Source organism: Mesitornis unicolor, unplaced genomic scaffold (assembly GCF_000695765.1).
Source record: "Mesitornis unicolor isolate BGI_N332 unplaced genomic scaffold, ASM69576v1 scaffold4352, whole genome shotgun sequence".
Classification (NCBI taxonomy): domain Eukaryota; kingdom Metazoa; phylum Chordata; class Aves; order Mesitornithiformes; family Mesitornithidae; genus Mesitornis; species Mesitornis unicolor.
The window spans coordinates 636-17,851 of NW_010166966.1; the positions used below are offsets into that span (position 1 = coordinate 636).

General features: G+C 39.1%; 1 protein-coding gene across 1 annotated transcript; it reads left to right on the forward strand.

Annotated features, from left to right (window-relative positions):
• Positions 1 to 3,379: 3,379 nt before the first annotated feature.
• On the forward strand, positions 3,380 to 10,717 carry GDF10 (growth differentiation factor 10; the record flags this gene model as incomplete). Its single annotated transcript, XM_010195140.1, has 2 exons — positions 3,380 to 4,287; positions 9,697 to 10,717. Coding segments are annotated over 2 exons (1,100 nt in total), but the record flags the coding sequence as incomplete, so codon positions are not given.
• Positions 10,718 to 17,216: the final 6,499 nt, after the last annotated feature.

The following is a 17,216-nucleotide window of genomic DNA, read 5'->3' on the forward strand; positions in this document are numbered from 1 at the left end:
TTTGTTATTCTTTGCCTAGGAAACTCAAAATACCTTTTCTGGAAAATGTCTTCCTTCTTTGGTTAACTCTTACAGATTTTAACTAAGATCTTACCTCTTAAAATAAGAATAAGATCAGTTTATCGAATATGAATTTTTACATTGCCAGAAATATTATTTTTTTAGGCATATCAGATAGATTAATTCAAAATTTGCTTTTATCAGTTTCAATCTATTTCTCCTCTATTTTAAAGTCTCATGTATAGAATACAATGCAGCATACACTGTTTTATGGAACAGTTACTATAATACCATACAATAATTCACATTCTCTAGTGCTCCCAAACTTGCTTTATATCCTATGTCAAATGCAACATTAAAAAGTAATTCTATTAAAAGAGGAAGAGATCCCATGGAAGTGTAAGTAGCTCATGAAAACATCTAGAAATCTAGGAGTTCGGATGTAAAGCAATTGCAGACATTTGGGAGAGAACTAAACCATCACGCTCTAGATCATTAGCTAGCAGCTGCTAACTAGCAGGGGTTAGGAAGGAACTTGCACAGTGGATGGTTATTCCATGACCTCCTGCTATCACTTCTGTTTTTCTGTGAACTGAGCAGTTGATAGTGGCTGCTACCCAAATAAGGCCCTGGACCACAAGTGATTTGGGAAGAATGCAAGAATTGCACTATATTGTTTTTCTTCATTTTTTCAATTAATCTCCTGAACAAGCTACTCACATCTGAACAGTTCAAATTCTGGTTTAAAAGACTAAAAGAACAGCATTTCCTACCCACAGACAGACTGTACTGAACAATTACAAATCGTATTATTTTGGTCACCTGTCAGATCATGAAACCAAGGCAGAGATGCTTGGAAGTACCTTGTCTTTCCATGTCTTATGCCCAAAACTGCTATCTCCTGGATCCAATCTGTGTATCTTCTCTACTGGATCCCATCTCTCCACAGGAACATGGCATGAAAGCAGAAGCCCCTCTACAATGTTCCTTTGTTATGTCAAACTGTATTTCTTTTGTCATTTATCAACCTAGTGATGAACAGTCTGAAAGGAACCATAGAGTGGCACAAGATGGAGGGGAGGTGGTGGAAAGAAGAACCTTATCTGGCAGCATGTTTTTCTTTATCTCCTCAAGAAATTCTAGTATTTTCCTCTGAAAGAAGTAATTGGCATATTCTTGTAACAAGACACATGGAATGTCCATTCTTTATAAAATACAGATGACAATTCTGATCCTATTGAGATAAGCAAAACAGACTACACCTACAATAATTTCCTTTTCATTATCTCGAGTTATAGACTTTTTTTTAACATGTAGTTTTTCAGAAAATCTGTAACCTTCTGTTCTTACGCTGCAGCGTAAAGCTGTTTGTTAGGGGGCACTTGAGCATCAGTGTTACTTATGGTTGTCGAGATGAGGACACCAGAGGTGCAAAATGTCGGTCCAGACTTGGATTGTTCCTTTGTCACATGCATTATTGATGTCTCCTCATCTACACAGTTGCATTGCAATCCTACACATCCCTTACGGGGTACAGATGGTGTTGACTGGGTTCTTGAACATGTAAGATTTCTCCTTACTCAATGTGAGGCACTTGCTATATAAATACATGTGCTATTTGCACACACTCCAAATAACTTCAAGTTTCTCTAGCAAAACTCAGTAACAGTCTTGTGTTCTAAAGGAAGTACTACAATTACTCTCTTCTGCGGTCTGACAAATAGGCTGTCAGGCACGTGAGATTTCTATGCTTGAAAACTTGAACAGAATCTAAACTCTGAAGCTTTTTTCATAGTATGAGCACCCGTGCATGAGAGTGGTGTTGATTGAAAGTTTACTGATAGGAATCCTGTCCTGAACTGACAGAAACAAAGAGGGTATCATCACAGACAGTTTCTGTCAGCCTCTCTGCCACCTATGAAACTGTTACGTGGGCATCAGTATAGGCTGTTCCACCTCACTGCATCGGGAGAGAACCACTGATGGTGTAGATAGAAACTGCATACTTGAACATTTGTACTTTCAGACTGTCTGTGTGGAACTGGAATTCATGAACATCCTATACTGCTGTGGTCTAGTCCAAATGATGTTTCCTTCCAGTCCTTGGAAGACGGCAAGCACCAATGTAGTGAGATGTATCACTATTAATTTCCATCTTGCAAATGAAACTGTGCTTACAAGGCAGAATGCTCTGACAGATGACAGTTAATGGTACTGCCTTTCTGTTGTTGCCAAAATTTCTGTCGCTCATCATCCACAGTGCATTGAAAAAGAAACCCAGGTGTTTCTGGGAAGGTTGGCTGTTGGGTTTGGGTTTTTTTTTTCCTCCTTGCTGCCAGAGAATTTGCAGGTATGTCAAGAAGGGCTGCCAGAAGGTTTGTCCACTTGGGTTAACTAAAGATGCAAACTTACCCACTGTAGTCCTCTGATGTATTTTAAGTACCAGTCTGAGCTTGGGGTCTTTTGATTCTGGGATTACATTTTAACACACTAAGAGGGATTTCTACTGTTTAATAAACACAATATTAGCAGTTATTAGTGTAAAGGTGCTCACCTCCTTAAGAAGGTAGAGCTGTAACCTAAGCACAAACTGTTCAACTAGCTAAAAAAACCCAGTTACATTAAATGGAGTTTGAATTTTAAGTCAGCTCCTGTTCAACAGGAGTTGTCACTAACTTTGAGCAAATCAAAATACAAGTCTTGGAGACCACGTAGGATTCACAGTGCTTTAAACAAAGCTGCTACATGATGTATACTGGAAAGGAGGGTGGCTCATAAGAGTAACAACCCCAAAACTTGTCATGCTGCTTAGTTCTAGCCCCGTTATTAAATGTCTCTTGTGTACTGTTTATGGATTATGAACTTCAAATGCTGGTGCTCACAGAGTTAGCATCCAGAGATCTTTCAGGAATCTTTGCAGTCAGCTTTAGAGTCGATGATCTTGAACATTAACTGTAAACCTCGTGTTCAGCTAGTATACTGAGTGAGGTACCATTCTGAGCTCTGCCGCAGACAAAATTGATAGCTTCTCTGAGCTTGACATTGTCATAAATGAAACAGAAGCAAGGATTGCTTTTCTTGCCTACCCGGGTAGTCTGAAACTGAAAATCTCTGGGAAGAGATTTATCCCTCATGTATACAAAAGGTGCCCAGTGTGTTGGACACTCCTGATGTTACTGTAATATTGCTATTAATTGTTGTTAGGGGGTTTTCTTCCTCTTATTTACTATAGTTTTAAGCTGAGGTGACAAGCTCACTATACTGTTTTGAAGTGGGTAAGCAAAAAGCAAAATTTGTTAATCCACTTACACAAGAATAATGGTTTGACTACCCTTTTTGGTCTCAGATATTCATCCACGTTTTTCATGCTTTCTTGCAGAATTCTTGGCCCAGAAGCCCTTGTACTGCTTCAACCTGACATCCATGCAGGATTCAGAGATGATCCTTGCTGCCACTTTTCACTTCTATGCTGACAAACGCCCTCGGCCTCGGGAAGTTTTCTGTAAGCGGTCCAAGAACTCGTCCTGCCGCCTCCTTCACCTGCCTCCAATCCTGCGACTCAACCTCATTTTCCAAAGCATTCACCAGAATTCTGCCTATGGGCTAGTGAAAGGGAACATCACTGTGTCTCTTCAAAGGCGAGGGGCTTGGCATGCGAAGGACATTTCACACATCATCAAAGAATCAAAACGGGCTGGAGAGCTCATTCTCTGCGCTGAGCTTGATTCTGGGGAGAAACACCAGGGCTTCCCTGACCAGGTCACCAGCCATTTGCCTTATATACTAGTTTATGCCAATGACCTTGCAATCTCTGAACCTAACAGTGTGGCAGTCACACTACAGCGTTATGACCCATTCCCTTCCAACGATGGGGACCCAAATCTATCCCCTAATGCTTCGACTGACACCCGAGTGAGGAGGGATACGTACCTCTCTAGCTCCATTCAGAACAATGAGTTGCCAGAAGTAGATTATAACAACAATAAATTCAACAAACATGACATATGGGAGAATGCCTACAAGTCCTTGAAACCAAAAGTCTCACGCAAAGACCGAAGGAGAAAAGGGCAAGAAAATACAGAAACACTTAGAAAGTCTCAGGTGCTAAACTTTGATGAGAAAACAATGAAGAAAGCAAGGCGAAAACAATGGAATGAGCCAAGGGTTTGCTCAAGAAGATACATGAAAGTTGATTTTGCTGATATTGGCTGGAATGAATGGATCATATCTCCCAAATCATTTGATGCCTACTATTGTGCGGGGGCATGTGAATTTCCAATGCCCAAGGTAATAAACCTTTTTGTTGTCGTTAGCTTGCAAAGAGCAGAGCCAATGTTCTGCCTACCCAACTACTTTGTTAGTTAGATTTTCCTTTAGATTGTTACATTTTTCACTGTGTTCTGTTGCCTTGGTCAGCCTAAATAATTTTAGCAATATTGTTTCCATCAACTTATTCATCAGAGCGTGAAAAAGATTCTAAGTTATCCTCAAGTGTAATCTGAAGAATAAGAAAATTGTCACTGGTTTATCTTACAATTTCTCACCTTATGTCTTGAAACCATAACATAAAGACTTACACGGCTTGTTAAAATAAGAGTTACACACACTAAATCATCAAACTACTTTGTTGTGGTGGTAGAAGTATAAAGTAGTATATGCTAATAATAAAACAAGGTACTGTATGAGAGTATTTCTGAATTCCACTGAATTTCTTAGGAGGAAAATGCAGAGTGGTGACACTGAGGTGTTTTTAACTTCTAGAAAGTGCTTGTCACTTTGAAAATAAGCATGCTGATTAAGCTGCTATTTGCATCTCAAAATTCTCTGGTACTTTTAAAATTTCCTAAATTCTCAAGATACTCTGCTGGAACAAAAAAAGTTGATTTGCTTTAAGTGGCTGGAAATGCCAAAGAGCTGCCTGTAACACTCTAAAGCCAGCATGCTGAATTCCTTCTAGAGAAGCAGTGTGAAATTTGCTAATAGAAAGGCAAACATGAACCCCTGCTCCAATGGAATTCAGGTTTGGCCCACTCCCACTCACTTGCTCTGTGGCAAGAAGTAGAAATTTTGACAATCCAATGTAGCACAAGATTTATCAGCTTTTGAGAGGTCTTTCGAGTAATGGGGGAGGGAAGGATCTGAGGCACTGCATAACCTGTATGTTTAGAAACTGTAATTATTTTGCAATTCCACCTACAAATGCCCTGATTATTTATTCTACTGCTATTTTTGCATGTGGCCACTCGGCGTATAAATAATGGATAGTGTTTTACTGCATGGAATTTCAAAGCTCTGAGACAAGAATCTGCCCTACTTTATACACAGGGAGATTGATGTATGTTTGTGTTGAAATAAGTAGTAAGATTTCAGGAAGGGGAGATATGCAGGCTACTTTAAGTCCAGGAACAGTGGAAATCCAGACATCATGGTAGGGTGTACAAATCTGGCCACATGTCGTCGTGTAGCTGGCTGATGCTGAACCATGCATACGTACATTGACGCACGGCCTGGTAAAAATTACAGCTTGCACAGGCTCACATACAACCTCACTTTTTTTGTTGCAGTAAAAAGAGAACATGCAACACTGTTTAACTTATCCAAGAGAAAACACAGTCTGGGAATGTGGGTCCTCTGCTCTAGACCTACAGTCTAATGCAGCATTCATACATACAAGAGAAAAAAAACAAAACAGAAGATACATTTAACACATGTGGCTTCTTTTGAGCAAAAGCTGACAGAACCCAAAGAGAGTGGATCTGTTCCTAGCTGGAATAGTTAAGTAAGCTTATATTGCTGACTTATTTAATGTCTTATCTGGAAATATTACTTACTATGTAATAATGATTCCCTTGTAAAGCAAAACCACTTACTTTAGTTCTTATTTTGATACTTGTTTTCTAGATAAATTAATGTGGCTGCGTATTGGTCCCAAAAAAACCAAACCAAACCAACATTTCTTTAAAAAACAACAAAAAAACCCCAAAACCAAAACTCACAGAAATTTAAATCACAGATACATAGATCTGGGGATTTTGGGGCTGACACACTCTCTGATTGGGTTGGATCTGGAAGAGGCCTACTTTTTGCTAGCTTTGTATTTTTAAGAGGGGAAAAAAATAGAAGCACATTCACAGCTGTACTTCTTAAAAATTACTGTTTCCAAATGAACAGAGATAACCAGGACATCAGAATGAAGGAAGCTTCAGGTTAGAGCATATGAATTACTAAATATTATGGAGTGAGAAAAAGCTTTTGTTCTTGCTTATAAGTCAGGAAAGCATTCATATGATCTTGGCACTCCTAACCCAAAGGCCAGGTTAAGGCTATTCATGAAGACTTGGTCTGCACAGTCAACCTGTGATGGACAACTGCTAACTTATTTCCAAGGTACTCTTTTAGAACTGTGGAGATAGAATTATATACCTGGCATGCAAAGAATCATCATGTTGGATGGTTATTTTTTTTAAGTATTGATACATCACTCTGCAAGTCCACTTTAATAACTGCAAATCTTGATGTAGATACAAACCAGCTCTGGTACAAATCTTGCCACAGCAAGTGCACTTGCCTTACTGTGGACGTTCTTATTCCCTGAACTGTGAGAGGGAAGACTGCCTTACATGGTTAGTAACAGCCGTCCGCACTGCTGTGTTTGCCAAAGACATTCTAGTCCTACATGTGGTAGTAGGAGGTGGGAACATACCCTTTCCGTGGTCTAAAGTAATTAGAACTCTCTGGATTTCATCCTTGTAAGTGTACCACCTCAGGAGTTTTGTTTTGAGAGGTGAATTCAACTCTCAAAAAAGTTTGTTTTAAAACAGAACTTTCCCGAAGCTCAGAAGTATGGCTTATTTAAGATGGAGGGGGTGGCTGTTTTTCGAGGGGCAAATTCATGACAAAACAGACCTCAAAAGGGGTGTAAGCCTGGCAGAAGGGAAGGGTCTAAAGTATTTCAAACCCATTGTTAATTGCTTTTTGGCTACATTATTATCATTCTATTTTCTAAGGCTCAAAATATTCCCAAGCTAGGATTGTCCAAGAGGTTCAGAGCAGAACCTGGCCTGTTGTATGTAACTTACACATTTAAAACATTACCACTTCCTCAGTGCCATCACTATTGGGCATTCAACTCATTATTTCAAGCTTTCCACCTTAGCACATTGGTACAAAGGCTAATGTGAAGCCTAGCCCAAGATCACTGAAAACTCCTGCCAGGTTTCCAGAAGGGCTGGAAAATTCAGAGCCTGGCTGGATGTGGGGTGAGTGTGCTCTCTGGCTCTGCTGTGGATGTAGGGCCGAGGCAGCCAGGTTTGTACAGAGTAATAGACCATAAGAAGTATTTTTCTCTATAAGCATATACACCTGCAGGCATTAGTAACCTAATCTGTGCTGTTGTCTTCACAGACAGCCGCTCACGCTAGACTTTGCTCACATCTATTTGTTCCTTGCAGATATTAGAAACTGCACAGCTGGAGAGGATCCTAGTAGGATCTTCTGCAGGTTCATACCCTGGAATGCTGCAAGTCAGTAGCTGGCATGAGGGCAATGAGGGCTATCCACTGCAGGGGTCAACAGATTCTGCTTCAGTAGCACATTAGGATCTGGGACTGTTTCAAATAGCTGTGAAATAATAAAGGTGCTAGGAACGCTTCAGGTGGTTTTTCATGAAGGTTAGAGTAAGAACTTGATTCTAGAAGCTCTAGTTCTTTGAATTTCTAAACCCTGCACTTGTTTAAACAGAAGAAAGCTACTTCTGTCTCTCTCTTGCTGTCCACATTTGCTGACATGGCCAATGCAGATAGAAGCTTATTTCTATGCACATAGCAGCTGTAAGACTGATTCACTGCTGCTTGTCTGTGGACAGCTTTGAAATCTAAAATGAAGGGTGGCATGAGAGAGCAAGCTGTTGCCAATTATGCCAACATGTGCCAATTACAGAAAGGCACTTTCCAGGATTGGTCACTTGTTGGGACTTGGCTATTGAGATGCTGTCTTGAAGTCCCAGAGGATCAAAGACAGATTTCACAGTTTCTCCTTATAATGGCTCAAATGAGGTTGCCTTAGTTAAGGATCATCTGAAAGCCTTAATAGCAGTTAAGGTTTGGATCTGATTTGCTGATATGTGACACTTAAAGCAAGTGTATCGAAACTTAATTGTCCTCAAAAATAGCTCTTTTGTTCTAGCCATGGACCACACAGCTTTTCATGTTGAAATGAAAAATCATGTTTTGCATATACTCAATTATTATTTGAAAAACAGAGAAGATACAGGAGACATTACTTTTTCTCACTTGAAGTATCTGCTCCCCTGTGGAGCTGCGCAGAGTCCCTATTTGTTGTCCCACAGACGTAATCTTCCACCCAATATACAGCTATGTACCAATAGTGATGAAAGAATTAATGCGCCACATTTACCAAATCTGTACAGAAAACTCATGGAACTGTAGCAAAAAGCCTGCTATGACTGATGCAGCTTTACTGCTGCTCCTGTACTCACTTGACCAGACTGTATTCAAGTGTGACTGCTGAACAGGAGTCACTGAAGCTTCAGCCTTAGTGGTGGGTTGCCTGCCAAACTGTTGCCTCATGTAGCTGGAGCACATGCATTGCATGCCATGCTGAAGCAATGATAAAGGCAGGCTGTCACTCCATCACCAGTAAACCCGTGCATGACTGCATGTACCTCAAGCAGCAGAAGTCATGAAAATTGGTGCAGTTCAGTTGCTGAGACTGCAAGGGTCAAGCATCACTTGTGAATAAAGGCTAACAAAAAAAGTATACCATTTAATAGTTAAATATATCTTTTTCATTTTCTCATTCTCAGTGCTGTTATGCCTAATGGCTGCCCCATCTTCTCAAATATTTTTCCTTGTGTTATTTACTGCATCCAAAAATCAACAGTAGAAATAAGATTGTGGCTTAGTACCCTGAACAGTACGGAGATGCTGTGAAACCTCACTCCACACTTCTGCCATCTCAGCCTTTTGTTTTCTTCTCCTACTTTGAGAGTAGTGTCGGGGGGGAAGCCTGGTGAAGAAGACAGAGGGAAGCAGCAAAGGCTACAGGTAGAAAGTACTTGATCGTCAGTGGTTTATGATCAGAAAGGCTTTGCCAGGTTGTTTGACTATTCTAGAGTGACTCCCTCCTGTGGATGCTATTTCTGGAGCACCCTACACTTCTAAAAGAGAGTAATTACTCCAGGAAAAAGTAACTCATTCCAGGCTAGTTTACATGAGGAGAAATAACACTGGAACATAGGGATAGTTATTTTGGAAATAATTACAGTAGCCAATTTTCTAAGGCAGACAAGAGGTTAAGAAGACAGAAGATAACATCTTGGCAACTGAGAAGTGTGCCCCACCTTAGTCCTTTTTTCCTGCATGCCTGCCCCCAGCATTTGGTAGGTGCAGTCAGGGACTGTCTTTCTTCAGGCTGCTGACTGCTGGCTGTGCCACCAGTGCCCTCCTCTGGTATTCATGAAGGCAGCAGAAGGAACACAAAATACCTGTTGGATACACCCTGCACAGGAAAGCTGGAAGCGTGAGGGACTGACTATGATGGGTGGCCCTGTGACTCAATCGCGTATATTCACTTTTTTAAGAAACAAAAAACCAGAACTGTTGTCATTTTCCAAAGTCTATCTGGGAAAGTGACTGCTCATAAATGAAGCAATAACTATTTCCTTCTCTGTTCCAGATCGTCCGGCCATCAAATCACGCTACAATCCAGAGCATTGTAAAAGCAGTGGGAATCATTCCTGGCATCCCAGAACCCTGCTGTGTTCCTGACAAAATGAGCTCCCTCAGTGTCCTGTTCTTAGATGAGAACAAAAACGTTGTTTTAAAGGTATATCCCAATATGTCGGTTGAAACTTGCGCCTGCAGATAACTTCATACAGACACATCTTTAACGAGACCTTCGCATCCTGTCCAACTGCACTGGGAAAGCTGTGAATGGGACATGAATCCACTCGTGTTGATGAATGAATGCAAGCCTACAACTCCTCTACAGAAAGCACACAGAGAGACTAAAACTAGACACGTGCTCACCTGGAAGGATATGTCCTACTGTCATCATTTCATATTCATCTCCCAGGAATTCAATACTTTTACAAATATCTTCCTAACCCACCTAGCCAAGACACGTGGTGTTTAGCAAGAAATTTAAGTGTCAAATGTTACATAATCAAAAGGACTAAAAGATGTTTTTATATGCTATTTTTCTGTCTATTTTATCTCTTCAGTTAACCAAGAAGACGGGAAGTGACCTTGCAAAGGCAGCCTTATTTTAGAATATAATTTTTGTACACAAATCAAAACCTTTTGCCTAAAACACTCATACTCTTACTCTGCATATTTATACTGAAAAATGCTGTAATAAAGAGCTTAAAATGTATATTTTCTTCAGGATGCAAGTATAGTGCACTGCATAAGCTTTCATATAAACAGTGTGTTAATATAGCCATTTTTGGTTACCATTCCCTAATATATAATTTGTTCTACAAAAGACAGATGTAATATCCCACACTGTTGGTTTGCTGGATATTTTCAGGTTGTTAAACATACTCTCCGAGTAACACATACTCTATAGTAATATGTTGAAATACTAAAAATAAAATAACCAAGATTTATATTTTTGTAAATTATACTTTATATCCTCTAGATTGTTACATGCTTTTAACAAAAGCTAATAAATTAAGGTACGGTAGTATCTAAAAGTAATTGAATTGTCTTTCTATAAATGCACGCTGTGACATTCTGCTAATTAGATGGAAACATGTAAATACATGTTAAGCTTGTCATAATGCACCTCAATAGATTAAAGACAGAAGGGAATACCGTGATCATCTAGACCGACCTCCTGCATAGCACACATCAAAGCACTTGGCCCAATACTTTCTGCATCATGCATTATGGAACTACTGTTTTGAGCTTGGGAATATCTTTGAAAAACATGCATAAATTTGGCTTTACAGATTTCATGTGATACTCTACTGGACTGCAAATAGTTGTTCCAAAAGTTAGTGTTCTTTGTTTAAATGCAGTGGCTTAATCCTAGTCTGAATCTGTTGAGCTTTAGCTTCAATTCACCGGATCTTACTGTAACCTATTTTATTAGATCCCTTTCATCTATTATCCAAAATACTTTCACTGTGTATTTTTAGTACATAGAGCAGAGTCAAGTTACATTTTGGCTAAAATTTAAATAGGCACTTTGATTTCTTATTCTAAGCCTCAAAACAATTTCCTACAGCTCTTTTCTGAACTCTTTCCAGAACTTTCATCAATTTTCTTTTCCAACAATGAATATCAACATGGGACATAGTATTTGGCAGGGGTTCCATTAGAAGTCTTCATAGAAATGTGCATTCCTCTAACTCCAGTACGAGCCTCTGTTGATATGTTTGTGGTAGCCCTTGTAACTGCAGCACTCCTTTAAGAGCTGATGTTCCATCACTGTGCCTGTCAATTCTCTTCCTCAGTGTCCCTGCATGTTAGGATGCGCTTGCCACATATTTAATTTTCACCCACCTGCTGTACAAGAGCATAAGCACACCAGGAGCAGAACAAACCTCTGAAGCCTCTGAGGTAGCACAGAGTGCATCATATAGAGTGTTTACTCCTCAAGAGACAGTCTAACCTTCTGCACTATCTTACCCTACTAAGAGTTGTATTGTTTAGAGCAAGGATGCTACACACACCACCTGCTGATGAATGACTAACTGGAAGGCTCCTATCCTGCTAAGGTCCTTGGTAACTTTTGCCACCACTATTCCATACTCACATGGTGCAGATTACCAGACAACAAAGGTGTGTAAATGTGGTACTTCCAAAAAAAAAGAGCCATTGTGTACAGGAGTGTCTGCAAGGTTACTCTCACAGCAGCTCTTCCTAGTTACTCCTAAATAGCTCTTAACATGAAGTAGATAGTTGTAAGGTACCTTGTAGTGACTGCCAGTTACGACTTCGAAAAGATCATGGCTCTAGTAGGCATTTCTTCTTCTTCCAAAGTCCTGCAGTGACTTACACTGGAACTACGAGGACAAACCTTTGTATGCTGTTGCTGTTAAAGATCTCCCTTAAAGATGTAGGTTGTTGTGTTTTTATAAATAATGAGAAACTCAAAGTTGACAAAGTAAAACTACGAGCACATAACACATATGCTGTTGCTGTTAAAGATCTCCCTTAAAGATGTAGGTTGTTGGGTTTTTATAAATAATGAGAAACTCAAAGTTGACAAAGTAATGCTCATGCATAAAGAAAAATTTTTAAGTTCTCAGAAATTCATAATTTATTCCTACAGAACAGCCATAAGCATAAAACTTTTCAAAGTATCTTAAGTCCTTTTCATTTCTGTGTTCTATGAAAATCTACCCTTTTCTGTAGGTCTAGTCTTGTTCCCATTTAGCACCAGCTCTGAACAGAATGACATATTAGCCTAATGTGCTTATGTTTTCATCTATTGCATTTTGTTTTCCTTAAGGAATCTTTTCTATATCTTCTATTAGTCCTTGGGTACAAACTTTCTTTCCAAAATAAGCTGATGCAAGCAATTAGGAAAGAGATATCATCCTATGATCTAAGGTATATAGGACATAAGGAAAAAAACACTACCATTCTAGGATACCTATAAAACACTGAAAATTTAGTCTGCATTTAGAAGTTTGCTGGCACATCTATGTTAGTTAGCATGGGCAAAACAACATTACAGCTGTTAGTGGCATAGCTCCCAAGGCACACTCACTACACAAGCAGTACAATTCTTTTATTAGTAAAGTTTATTTCATTTGGAGTTTAGCTGTACCAGTCAGCTTCTGTTGGAAAACACTGATACCCTTACCCGCTTGGTTCTAACAAACCTTTTGTTTCCTATGAACATCCTATAAATCATTCCCACTCGGCGTTTACATTCCTAGAGAAACTTACTATTGACCAACACTTAAAATAGCAAACCAAGATAATTTCACTAGCTAATCCTAAAAGAACAGAGGACATACATATATGTAATAAGGGATTATTAAAGACAGATAAGACAGGAAAACAGCTGACGCTAGCCAGCAATTCTTAATGACTTTTTTTTTCCTAAAACTAATCCAACTTCTTTATTTGAGGCCACAGTCTAATTGCTGAAGGTAACAGCAACAGCTGGAATGTACCTACGGTATTGTGGAGTACTTCAATTCAATTGCACAAGGCTGCATAATTAAAATAAAGCACTGGACAATATTAATGTATTTGTATACCACATGAATTAACAACTGCCTCACCGCTAAACCTCAAAGAGCCGCTTTCAAAAGGAATTGCCACTGAATGAAACTGTCCATTGTACAGTTTATGCAAAGCTGACGCTTGGCCTGACACTATTTGACATCTTTATATATGAACTGGAAGTCTGTATATAACAATCCTCACAGCATTTGCAGAAGAGAGAATTTAGGAAAGAGGTATTTAAATAGCTCACTTCATCTAGCTGCACCTTATGTGACCAAAATTCATTTGGAGAACTTAGTACCTAGGCACAAGGTAGTGGGAGGCTACTCCCACTGAGTAAAGCACTGCACCCTTGAAAGCCATTACTCCCGAAGCAATTTTGGTATTTTGAGATCATGGACTTACTGCACAGTATGAGCATCCAGGGTGATGCGATGTAAAGAGAGAGAATGAAAGCTTTGAAAAGATACACACTGGAGTAGAGAACTACGTAAGGAAAGGAGATTTTATTTCTGCACGTGGCACTGGTAGACTGTCACTAGAAAACTGTGTATAGTCCCAGTGTTCACCTCTTCAAAAAGATATTCAAATTCTGAAAGAGACGTGAAAAAGAAACAAAAACAGTTAGAGAAAATCGATTACAACATGTGACTAAAGAGCACAATCTGTTTATTTTATCAGAAAGCAAACTGAGAAGTAACTTGATTACACTGTACAAGGACTTTGACAGAGAGAAAATGCCAGCACTATGAGGCTCCTTAAGCCGTCTGGAAAGCTAAAAGAACTCCTGTCTAGAAGGTGAAGCCAGGCATAATGAAATACAAAATGAAGCACCATGGGTTTTTAAGTGTAAGTAACAATCTTTTAGAGTAAGGGCCACAAAATTTTAAGAAATATCTGAAGATGTCAAGGAATCAAAGAAGTTCTAGAGCCCCTTAAAAAGTTATGGTTTAGATAAACACAAGTAATTGGGCTCTGCATGCAGGTAGGAAACACGAAGGCCTTGAGTAAAACATGACAGTCTTGCTATGCAGAAGACCAGGATCCTTTCTGACTTTACACTACAGGAACAAAATTAACCAGAATCTTGGATCCCAGCTGTCACTTAAACAGAGACATAAGTGAGTATTTGAGAAGTCTGGGCTCACCTCAAACACTGCGTATGCACTGGTGGAAACCTGGAGAAGAACGGCCAGATAGGACAAAATCTTGTCTGCATCTTTGCAATTGGATTTTTTTAAATGTAGAAGCTCATAATACTATTCAGACTTTAAGGCACATGTACAGCATGGACTGAGTTGTGCTTAGAAAAAATGATACATTCACAGTACAGATAAAAACTTAGGGACCATTAGATAAAATCATAACGCATTCATTAAGATAAATAGCAGATGATATATTTGTCTATAAATAAACTAGGTTTTTTCCTTCTGTATCAGGAAAAATTCTATCATCAGTCTTGTCTTTTTCTCTTGGCCTGTTCTTCACACAGATAACAGTATCTTCATAGATGATCTTCTGTATCTTCACACAGAACTTTTACTTTCAAGGTGGCCTCAGAAGGCCTAGTTCAGTCTTCGTTTTGAGGTCACAGAAATAATGACTGGTTGTTCGTGGACTGGATTGACCATCAAGAACCTAAGCAATACATTACATAAGACACTAGAAAAACAAGACTATATTCCCATACACCAAAGGAATCAAACTGCAAATGAATAAGCCTGCAAACATCATGAAGCAAACTTGACACAAAACAGATATTTCCCTGTGTACAAACAACAGCTCTTGGCTGATAAACGGAACAAAATTTTAAGGTTGTTTGTATTTCATGAGATAAAGTCTCACAGAATCACAAGTCTCCATGAAATGATCAGGGATTTTCTGATGGCATGTGAAGTGACTGTAATAAAGATTTGAGATGTTTGCTAATAGAGTAACTTTGTTCTAGATCTCTATTTCCTACTCTTGACGAAAACAGTGTAATCTTCTACGCCCCTAAGAAAGCTTCTCTCTGTTGGCAAGGAAATGATAGAAGAGTGTAATTAAGCAATGATGACCCTACAGTGAAATGTGAATTCTTTACAATATACAATGTCCTTCCCACCAGCCACATGTGTTTGTCAGATGTTTATAGAATCTTCATTAACTAAGAGCTTTGCTAGATAACAGAAGCTCAAGCATGGCATCAATGACGCTGATAAGGGCAAGTGTACAACCAATCTGCTTGACAACTGACAAGAGGCTGGGGTTTGAAGCAGACTGCAAAAAGAACACAAGAAAGTGATTTGCAAAGGACATTCCAGTTGCTTGCCTTCCATCTCCTTTCCTCTGTCTGTAATGAAACCAAGATTTTTAATCATCTAAAATAGTCTTGTCCTCCTGCCTCTCTGTCAGAAAGTAAATACGAAGAAATGCATTATTTTGGAGTATTAGCTGCACTGTCTGTTTTCAACATCATTGCCTGTTTGACAAGAGGCAAGCCTTTGGAAGACTGGGACAAGTTAACAGCTATGAGAAAGTCTGATGCACACTTTCACGATCCTGAGGAAATGGAAGATGAGACTCATTTCGACTTTAAATCTTTCCTGGAGAATATGAAGACAGATTTACTACAGAGTTTGAATTTGTCAAGAGTCCCCTCACAAGTGAAGACCAAGGAAGAACCACCACAATTCATGATTGATTTATACAACAGATATGCTGCAGACAAGTCCTCCATCCCTGCATCCAATATTGTAAGGAGCTTCAGTATTGAAGGTAGGAGAAGTCCTAAATAAAAGGACTGGTATTTTTAAAGTACACGGACAGTAGATACTCAGATTTTTTAGAAGTTCAGAGGGAACTGAGTGGCTAACTTTCACAGATTCTCTAGAAATGAAACAGATTAAAACTTTGGCTTGTAGTCTTGCCCTGTATTTTCTTTAAATCTCTAAAAAAATACAATTACCTTTAGTTTTCTTCTTTGATATTTTACTGTACAACATTCTCAAACTCATCGATTGAGAAAATGCACCGAATAGCAGCGTTTACATTACTTCTCAAAGCTAGAGATTTGGGACTGAGTGTTAATGTTAGAATGTAAACTTTTGATCATCTGTAACTGAGACATCCATGCTAGAGAGCTCTTCTTTCAGGTGGGCTCTTCTCATAGATAAAAACCACAGCAGCCAACTGAGAAACATGTCTCTGGATCCAAGCAAGGAACAGCAGTGCTCCCCCAAAACTCTGGATTAGACAGAAAGATTTCTATGGAAATGGGAAGTCAAGCTTGTCCCAGCTAAAAGAAAAAAAAAATTCAAGATCCCTGTCTGTGTTACATTACATAGACTTTCAAAAGCTCCATCGAAAGTATTATTAAAAAAGTTAGAAGAAAATGCAATCCTTGTGATGAAAATGAGACAGGGAGAATCGAAGCTTCTATTTATATGAAAAAATGGATATACACAGGTCACAGCACTAAAGAGAACTCCAGATTCTCAAATTAGTGCCCCTAGTCCTGAAACTGAGAGAAACTTTACCAGTATGAGCCTGAGTATAATGCCTATATCTCACTCTGCTCTCTGACTGCTTTAATGGGTAAACACTGTGGAAAAAAGTCAACATTAGTCAATTAAAACTGCCCTAAAACCCAATCATGATTGAGGAATTATCGTACACTTAAATAAGTAGTATAGCTCTCTGCATTAGGAGGGCAATTAATCCCATTGCATGATGATAAGAGTAGGAATTCATAGGGGTTTTTTTTTTTAGAAATCCTTTGTGTAGAAGTCTCTTTAGGAACCTGCTAAATGTGAACACTCCCCAGATGCCTTATTTATGTACTTAATACAGACCAGCACAATCCACAGCTTGTTCCAGGCAGACTCTTTATGCTCCCGTCAACACACTCACCTGACCATGTAATCTTGGTGAAAATACAAGCAACACCAGGGACCTCCATTTCCACTTTTCACTCCCTGCCCTTGAAACTTGGCCAGGAGACAATTTATTCCTTTTTTTTTTTTT